This window comes from Cynoglossus semilaevis, chromosome 16 (genome assembly GCF_000523025.1).
Source record: "Cynoglossus semilaevis isolate Cse_v1.0 chromosome 16, Cse_v1.0, whole genome shotgun sequence".
Classification (NCBI taxonomy): domain Eukaryota; kingdom Metazoa; phylum Chordata; class Actinopteri; order Pleuronectiformes; family Cynoglossidae; genus Cynoglossus; species Cynoglossus semilaevis.
Window position 1 is genome coordinate 5,735,533 of NC_024322.1, and position 9,860 is coordinate 5,745,392.

At 40.2% G+C, this 9,860-nt stretch overlaps 1 protein-coding gene across 2 annotated transcripts in view; it reads left to right on the forward strand.

Moving 5' to 3' along the window:
- itprid2 (ITPR interacting domain containing 2) overlaps positions 1–9,860 on the forward strand; it is a 31,402-nt gene that overhangs the window by 18,740 nt on the left and 2,802 nt on the right. The window contains exons 11-21 of one of the 2 annotated variants that reach the window (XM_008328202.3): positions 3,050–3,157; positions 3,250–3,619; positions 3,732–3,945; positions 4,052–4,103; positions 4,350–4,432; positions 4,868–6,994; positions 8,280–8,336; positions 8,442–8,566; positions 8,684–8,780; positions 9,330–9,395; positions 9,494–9,811. In XM_008328202.3, coding sequence (XP_008326424.1) covers positions 3,050–3,157; positions 3,250–3,619; positions 3,732–3,945; positions 4,052–4,103; positions 4,350–4,432; positions 4,868–6,994; positions 8,280–8,336; positions 8,442–8,566; positions 8,684–8,780; positions 9,330–9,395; positions 9,494–9,811 — 3,617 coding nt within the window. The remainder of the gene's footprint in view (positions 1–3,049; positions 3,158–3,249; positions 3,620–3,731; positions 3,946–4,051; positions 4,104–4,349; positions 4,433–4,867; positions 6,995–8,279; positions 8,337–8,441; positions 8,567–8,683; positions 8,781–9,329; positions 9,396–9,493; positions 9,812–9,860) is intronic. The other variant, XM_008328203.3, reaches the window with a different exon arrangement.

A 9,860-nucleotide genomic window follows, 5' to 3' on the forward strand; every position in this document is an offset into this window, starting at 1 on the left:
TTTACTGTGACAGCTTGAAAGATGTTTTAGGTTTGGCTTATCCTGGGAGACTGGTTGTTGTTAACTGTAACGTCTGTAGCTGACATCCACATGGGCTCTTTATGTATGATTCACACTCTGTCCTTGTGTTTTCATGTCATACTGTTTAAAACTCTGAAACTAATTACCTACTTTCTCTCCTATTGTAAGTATAAATTCTGGAAGTAAAAACCCTTCAGCTGGTTCCTGTATTTCATTCCATCATCTTTATTTCACAAGGATGTAAATTCATGCCATCCATGACATGTGTCTGGAGTTTAAGGCCATTCTTGGTTTTGAAATCATTAGGTTCATGAGAGCAGGCCTGTTCTGTATTAAATTGACGTACAATATCAGAGAAAGTTACGAGGCGTAGCAGGGAACAGAAGTCTGTGTTTCATAACAGGCTGACATGTATTTAGAGAGCGAGCGATGGAATGGAGGAGGGAGGAAGGAAGGAAAGTATGCAAGTCATCATCGTGTATAAAATGAGACTGACAGCCTGACTTGCATAACCATAGAAGAAGAAAGACTGGCTCAGATGTGTGTGGTTAGTCAGAACAAAGGGTTAATGGAACTGTTTTGCATGTATCGCCGAAAAAAAGTTCTCATATTAATTAGGGAGCGATTAATTAATGAATCCTGTATTTAATTAATTTTCAATCAATCACGGGGTAGATGTAGTTTAATCATGATTAAGCAGACAAAATCTTTTTTTGTGTATGGATTTTGAAACTTTGGTGAAGCAGTTGTCATAAAAAATATTAATCAGTCAAAAGTCAGCTGGTCAAACGTAGACATACTAACTACTCTGCCCTCAGTGAGGCTGCTCTGACCTAAGGCTAACGTAGAATTATTATTTTGTAAAAGTTTTTTTTTCATATTAATAATCCATCACATATTTATCTCCATTAATCATGATGTATCCCTATTTAAAATGGTGCACAAAAGTCTGAGAGAGCTGGCTATTCAAATTGCAAGATTTCACGATTTTCTTAAAAATCTACTTAAACATGGGTGTTAACGCATCCAACCTTTCAACCTATCTTTATTTCCAGGGAGTTTCACACTGTTATCATCAATATTATCTATGCTGATGACAGACAACTTTGCCTCTGTTTTGTATCTAGGTACTATTTACATAATATTTGTTCCTACACCTTGCATTAGACTAGTGGTTCTCAAACTGTGGTATGCTCTCTAGTTGTAAATTAATATTTTCACATTTAAATTTTCAATTGAATAAATCTGAAACTTACCATACACAATTAATACAACATTTAGAAAGAATGTGTAGCTACTTGTGAGACTGTGAGAAATGTGATGTCTGCTCTTTTTATTTATTTACTCTGTTTGTTGCAATTCAAGTCTGATTCTCACTTAAGCACAGGCAGCACGGAATCATGGGATCACTTGCAAGTTGAACGTGGAACAAGCAGGGGAAATGTAACGTAAATATAAGGGGGTAAATAAACGTAGTATGTAGGCTAACTTCAAAATGAGTGGCTCAGCAACACTTAAATCGTGGCTTCAAAGTGGAACAATTAAAAAGAAGAAGACTGCAGATCAGGGGAGTAATGTGAGCAGCCGTGTTTAAAATGAATCAGAACCGAGCACAAGTGCTAACGTTCTAATGCTAATATTCTAATGTTGGTCATCATGGTGGTACTCAGAGAGCTCAATGTTTTCTCAGGTGGTACTGAGTATAAAAAGTTGGAGAACCACTGTAATAGACGAATCAAGTTCTTGGAATACACTCACCCACTTACTTCCCAACTTCTGAGACACACTCATGTTTAATATTTTTGCCAATTGGCTTAAGCTCGTTCTTCAAAGGTATTGGTATTCTTTATATTATAATAGAAGTAATCCACACAGGAAACGGCAAAGCTAGTGTTAAATTTTTTTAGATAATGTGCTCTGACAGACTAACTCTGCCAAACCAGGAAACCCAGAGCAGCTCAGAGAAGAAAAGAGAGCGCTCTGTGCAGCTGGATGTTGACATGTTCAGACTTTCAACTAATCTGCTTCTTGATCTCCTCGCTGCCGGTTCCTACACTTAAAGGAACAGCCTTTAGGTTTTTTTTGAAAATCCTTTGTTCTCGATTTTAAGGCTCCCGACCATCGACACGGCAGGCTTTGTTTGTTCTCATCAGGATGGAGGTTTCACCTCAGTTAAGGTTGCAGAACAACTTGTAGTTAAGTAGAAAATGTCTGTCTTCTTGGTCTTCAGTTTCTTGCTGCTCTGTGAAAAATGTTTTACCTGTGAAGTGAAAATTTACATTTATAGTTTTATGTCGTCACTTTCCTCTTGTTTATTGTGTGTGTGTTTGTTTTCCACAGTGCGCTGTCTGAATAGCACCTATCACACTTTACTGACCGTGACATTTCATGTCATTGTGTGAAATGATGGTTCATAAAAACTTTGTCATTTGTACACGTGATTTGATTGATGATTGATGATGATTCACTGTTAATTTGTTGGTGTTATATCATCCTCCGTGTAATGTTTATATCAGTTGTCCCAAATCTCTGAACATTTATTGTAATACTTTAGGTTTTTATTTTTAATAATTTAGCTTTGAAGCTGGTAATATCTGGTGTCATTTTAGAACTTCTACTTGTTAGTCCTATTGTCTATGTAAAAGCCTTTATAGTGTGATTCGGTCAGTGCTGCCATAGTTTGTAATATTTATTTATTTATATATACATGTGTATATATATATATACACATATATATGTAATATTTTTATGACTAAAATTTGCTTGTTCAGTAAAATCTTTCATGAAAAACATGAAAGCTACGCTAAGAAAATGTTTGGGTTTTTTTTTTCATTTTCATTTTCATTTTTTCCAAGATAGAACCAACCAAGTAGAGCAAAAAAAACAGCATTTGCTTGGAAGAGGGAACAAGCCACAACATGCTGTTTATTTAACTGTTAACTTTGACAACTTAATATTTTTGCCCAACCCTTCTGGGCTGTTTGTGAAATGTCACTCTCAATCTTTTTCTGGTTTATATCTCTTTCAGGTCGATTCCGTCAGATCGAGGTCTTGACCACCGTTGCTAACGAATTCTTCCAGCTTTACAGTCAAGTCTCTGGTCAACCTGTTCAATGTATTGCCACTAAGGAACACGGTAATAAAGCAGGAAAAAAAGGGGACTTTATTAATAAGGGATACATTATTTTTAATAAATTACTTTTTAACATTTTTTTACTGTTCGATCAGGAATAGATGGAGAACAGGCAGGAAGTGATGAGCCGCCTCCCTTAAAAAGGGCCAGCTCGGCTCGCAATGTTGCCAAATTCCTCAAGAGAACCATAACCAAGCACAATCTTCTTGCCGCTCCATCTGAATCACCTGAAGCACAAACAGCTATCAAGAAGACACAGATGAATGGACACGCACACTCTGATCACACACAGTCCAATGGTCACTCACATGACTGTCCAGAACAGGAAAGCTCCAATACCAGTCCTGACCACCAGGTGGACATAGTCAACTCGAAGTATAGCCGTAAGAAAGAAAGTGGATTTCTGGCTACGGTAACTGAGGAAAACAGCGCAGATGGAGAGACAGAGTCACTGACAGAGAACAGGTACGACTGTTGCAGGGTATTTTCTGTAGCATTTCTATTTTAACACTGTTGCTCTGTAAGTTTTGGCAGATCTGACCATATTGAGCTATAATAAAATGATGACTCCTTTCAGTCCTGAACAGAGTCCCTCTAGACCAGTGAACCTTGAAGAGCATCCACCAGAGTCAGATAGTGCTCAAATAAAAAGTGGGAGAACAGAGGATGAATCTCAGATAGTGACTGAGAAGAGTCTGACCTCGACCCCAGTGAAAGCTCCTCACACCCTGGCCCCACCTCAGCTGGCTCTGCTGCGCACTGAAAAGACAGACTCTTTTGATATGGAGGAGGTACGATGTTCTGATGTTTTCAGATTGTCCAGTCAGATTTGTTTTAGTTTTAGGGATCAGGCTTTTTTTTTTTAAATTAAACTTCTATTTGATTTGATTTGATTAGATTCAGAGTAACGACGATGAGGGTCTGCCTCACAGAACATCCAGAGCTGCAGGTGAGTTTACAAAGACGTCAGACTTAGTCCTCAAAGTATGTCATAATTGCAATGCTTATGCTATTATTACCATCATTAGAAAATCAATGCAGTGGATAAAGGCATAGTTACTGGGTATCATTATAAATTAACCAGTTTTGTTTTCAAATCTCATGTGGGTAAAGATCGGTGTCTTCTTCAAAGTAAGTTCTGCCCTCTGCTGGACATTCACTTTTTTATTTATTTATGATCTCTTTTCACCTGTAGATTTGTCCAGGACAGTCAGCCAGCAATCTGACAGCAGTGGTTTTGCTGAGGAACCCTCGGCAGACTCTAACGGCTACCTCAAGGTAGTTAGTTGTTCATTAACATTAATCATCTTCGCTTTTATCTTTCTGTTCGATCTTCTGTTTCTGTAAGCGGCAGCCTGATCTTAGTATGCAGACACTAAGACTACAGCTACTGTCTCATAGTCAGCCAAGCTTGTTGTTTACCTATGCTTCACTTGACATTTATGGTAGGATTTTTGTTCTTCTGGGAAATAAGTCCTGAGACAGATCATGAGAAGAGAATGAAATAGAAACTGATTGCAGATAAGTACTGCATTGTGTCCACTGGTGTACGTTGTTGACGGTCACACTGTATAAATACTGTTAAGGCCAACATCACACAACAAAAAAAGTTTTTTAATTGGAATGATATTATTATTTTTCATTATAGTTATGCTTGTTTTTAACATGTAAATGTCTAAATATAAAATCTAAATTTAAATCATGTTTACTCAGATACAGGAAAGCTGTGACAGCTGTGACAGTGAGACCACTGTGACATCACACCCATCACAAGATGTGGCTACACCCCTTGCTGTAGACCAATCAGCATTCGATTTGCCAGATGGCAAAGAAGAAGAATGGGTTCCATGTGATGCTGTCGAGGTCGATGGAAGAAATAGCTTCAAGGACGGTGATGAGGACAGTGGGACCTCTGAACATGTTGGGGTTGAGGGAAGGAGCAGCTCCAGGGAAGAAGAGGAGGACAATGAGAGTTCAGAACATGTCCAGGTGAAGGAAAGGAGCAGCTCCAGGGAAGAAGAGGAGGACAATGGGAGTTCAGAACATGTTGAGATGAAAGGAAGGAGCAGCTCCAGGGAAGAAGAGGAGGACAATGGAAGTTCAGAACATGTCGAGGTGAAGGGAAGGAGCAGCTCGAGAGAAGAAGGGGAGGACAATTTACAGCAATTTCCCCAGTATACAGCTCACTATTTCCCCCAAAACCGACCAATGGTAACGTACCAGGGTGAGAGTGAGGAGACACTGGACCCATCTGAGGAAGGAAACTGGAGTGAGCCAGGACAAGAACAAAGACCAACATTGGAAGAACACCAATCAGAATCTGAGAAAGAAAAAGAACTTGAACCAGCTGCTGAGCAAGGCACAACATTCTGTGTTGAACAACAAAAGGAAACGAAAACAGAATTGGGAGTAAAAACAGAACATGCACAACAAATAACACAGAAACAGACCATTTCAGACACAGTGCCTCCAACAAAAATAGAGGAAGCAAAGGACCGCTCTCAAGATGAACCTGCATACATGGACAGTGGTGATGAATGTTCTCTTCCTGTTCCATCTTCTCCTGTTCTAAGTGCTCTTTACCGGGCTAGACGGAACCATCAGTGTAGAACAAGGGTGCCAGTAACTTCCAGTGAGAAAAACCAGGGCACAGTGAGAGGACGAGGGAAGCGTAGCATCCCATTGCAGAGGTCCTCCTCCCTGCCTTCCTCCATCATCTCTCCAACTAGGGTTGTGTCTTCTGTCAGAATTCAGTTTGGGCAAGGTCAGTCTTCCTGCACACAGCCCACATACTCTTACAAGTTCATTCAAAAGGATGCAGACGTCAAGGAAGAAATAGAAGGGGGAAATGAGGAGAGTCGTAGCACATGTACTCTGCTCATTAATCCTGTTTCTCCAACTGGCAATAAAAGCCAAATGTCAAGACTTGCACCAGACAATTCTGTCCCACCAAAACCCATTCCACGCTACCTGTTAAGGTCACCCTGCTCCCTCACCAGCTCCAGCCCACCTACTGATTGGTCATTAGCTGATCAAGCCCCATCATGGAGCTCCCAGAGCATCCCTGATCTCTCGTCCAATCTGCATTCACCTGCTCAAATCCATCACAACAGCCACGTCAATCACAGCTGGAATCCAGGGAACTTGATGTTTCCTCATCCTGGTACTACTCCTACTCCTCCGTACACAAACCCTCTTCCTAACCCTCCTTCCCTGAATCCAAGCATGTACCCAGGCTCTGATAACCTTCCATACCCATCACCTCTCCAACCATATGCCAGTCTTCCTATCCTTGAAAACCATTACAGTCACCCTATCCGCCATCATTCCAGTATGTCCAGCCTCCACCAGCCTCCACCACCCTCTGCCCCTCTGCACGCCAGCCTCTCCAACCTACATCATGCTTCTACATCATCTTCTTATCCAAACATAAATGTAGGTAATCAGCATCCAAAACCTTCCTTCCAAAATCCCCAGGTCTACAACCATCCATTCAGCCCTCAGGCATCAAACCATGGCACTTCTCAAGCTTCACAGTTTTCCTTACCCTATGGTGGTTACCATGGCTATAATCCAAACCCACCCATGGCTTTTCCCCAACCTGCCCCCCACCAATATACACACCATGGACTCCCAACAGGTCAGCTTCCTCCTGCCCCAGGCTTTCTACCGGACTTGACTTCTGCTTATGGACAAGCCCACAGTTTCCACCCAGGGTTCCCTCATTATCCATGTTCTCCTGCTCCAGGGCCAGGGCCCAGTCAGGTCCTGTCCAGCACAGAAATGCAGCTGCGGAAGGTTCTGCATGATATCCGGGGAACTCTGCAGAGTCTGAACCAGGTGTGTGTTCTAGTCTTGTTTTGATAGTTTTGTTTGAAATCCTACTGTTTCAGTGACAAAACTATACATTTTTGGTTTTCCTTAGGTGTGTCCTGCAACATTATGTTACTAACCATTACGACTATGAGTATTTTCATTTGTGTACTTTTTTTTTTTTTTTTAATACTGTGACTGATTTTTCTTCAGGTTGGGGTTCAAAAAATAGTTGGTTGGTTTTATGTTGGTACAAGCTAAACAACAGTTTAATAGGGTTCTATTTTAAACCAAAAGGAAAAAAAAGTGCTTTAAACAAGGTCTTTAAACTGACACTGCCATCACATTAGACAATACATCAATAAATGTAAAAGACAATAGTTATAACAAACTAAAGACAAATATATTTAATAAATAAAGATAAATACTTTGAAACTTTGAAATTTAATGTTTAATTGAAAACGCTGTCTTTGTCGGTGATGTTAAAATAACTCCAAACCTCAGACGTTGTTGACATACCTAAATGATCTACTCATGAGACCAGTGAGTCACCTAACAAGAGTGTGAGAACACACAACTCTGGCTGACTGGTGAGCAGCGAGGTGAGAATGCCAGTTATTGGAGTACATGTATTCGATAGTAATACTGGTATACGTGTCAGTGCATCCCTTCTTGCCCTTTATTGAAAAGTAGTCATAACCCAAGTGGTCATTTTCTCACCTAGAGATATTGTTGGGTCAAATATCCCTAAATTCACAGTTTAATCCAAATAGAGACTTGCATAAAATTCAAATAATATCAACTGTACTGATCACTGCCTTGTTGTCCTTGTGAAGTAACAAAGTATACAGAGAGGCACACATGGGGGAAATGTCAAAAGGGCAGGACAAACTTGCAATGAGAGCAGTGTTAATCCTACGCATACCCTTTTATTTCATTGGTAAAGATATACTGACATGTGTTCTTAGTAAACCCTTGCTGTTTTTTGTACTTTTTTGTAATGTTTTGTAGTTAAATCAGACTTTCTGTGCAAGGCAACACTTTTTTCTCCTATCAAAACAGTAAAACACAGCTTTTTATATTGTCTCTCAAAGAAAACATTTTCACTCTGTGGCAACCCCTGAAAAAGGGACAAAGCCGAAAGAAAAAGAAGAAGATGGTGTTTTTAGTTTGGTATCCGTTTGATCAGCTTACGATTTCCTAATCCTTCCATCTTGTTTACAGTCCAATCCATTTTAGTGCTACTTGTTTCTAGCTGTTTTCTTATCAAGCTAGATTTTTCATATTTCAAATGTACATTATCTCAATTTAGAACCGAGCCAACACTCCGGACATGTTAGGTGAAGGAGCTTCTTTTCCCTCCAGCCAGGTGCAGTCTGAATACTTTTTTTTACCTTTTTCATTTAGTTGTTAAGTGTTAAGTGTTAAGTTATTTGTGTTTTAAATGTATTGACACATGTACTTCCCTCTTTAGTCTTTGGCTGAGTTTCAGCAGAAGAGGCAGTGTCTGAACTTGTTCCGCAGTCAGATGATGGATCTGGAGTTGTCAGTCATGCGACAGCAAGCCCTGGTCTACAAACATCTGAGCCCTTCTGACAGGTGACTCATAACAGCAAATACACCTACGTGTGAGAGTAATGTCAACTGTGGTCATGTATCTACTGTAGTGTGAAAAACCAACAGTATACCTTGTCTTCTTAATATATGTGGCTGTAGGTTGGAGGTAGAACATCTCCAGTCACTGAGGACAGCCATCAGAGAGCAACTACAAGAGTTGGAACAGCAGATGGAAGAAAAGCTGGCACAGCACAGGGTACAGTATATCTACACTGTATACACAATAAACAGTATTTGGTAAATACAAAGTACCAAACCATCCACACAGAACCAAGGTTTAGATCATCACATTGTTTTATGTATAAATTTAACACTGCTATGCAGATGACACCGTATTGTAATGCATTTTCATTTTTTCAACTTGTCACATGCTTCAGTTGTTGTTGTTTAAAGCTCTATGCATTAATACCTTTAAAGGTAATCTGGATATTCTGTTTTCCTACATATTGTTGAATACCTTTCATTTATGCTTAAAATTCAGCAAATGGTACACATATGGTTGTGCATTTTGGACCTTAAGGTAACCATGAGCATAGGACCCTATGTTCATGTACTGTTTATTTATGCATACTGAGGCTCAAAGCTGGCTGTCTCTTCTCTCAAAGCTCTTAGTTTATGCTGTGGTCCCCGACGTAATTGGTCAAGTATTTTTTTGAATCCTTGAACAAATAGCATTTAACAGAAAGGAACTTGCTTTGACATTTCATGTTTGTAAAGCTGTTTACTCTGGCTGGCTCCTCCTCAGGGTCTTCACAGAGACAACAGTGTTGACAGTCTGTCCTCCACCTCTGCACTGAGAGCCATGGAGCCGGTCATTACACATTTACACATATATACATTTATCCCAGTTTAGTTTATCTAATAAGTCTAATATTTGCCTTAATGAACAACTGTGTTCTGTCTCCACAGGTGTCGGATCTCCTCCGAGAGCAATTTTCCCTCCAGTCGGAGCTTAGCTATGACGGGAACACACCCTCAACCAACGTCTCCACCCGGTCGTCGACTCCAATCCTTAGAGTAAGAAGAGATAGTGGTTCGAGACAAGGTGTATACCGGGCATCAATCAACATAACACCCGTCCCTCCCCCTCGAGGCAACACACATGTACAGGAAGAGGAAGTGCAAATGAATGAAGAAGGAAGTGAAAGAGGTGGGAAGGCTCCAGAGGAAGGACTTACAGGAGGCAGAGGAGTCACTAATGACAGTCTGCAGCAGCTCATCAGAGAGGTAACACACTCTACAGACAGGAATTGCAACCCCTTTATATGTGTGTTTA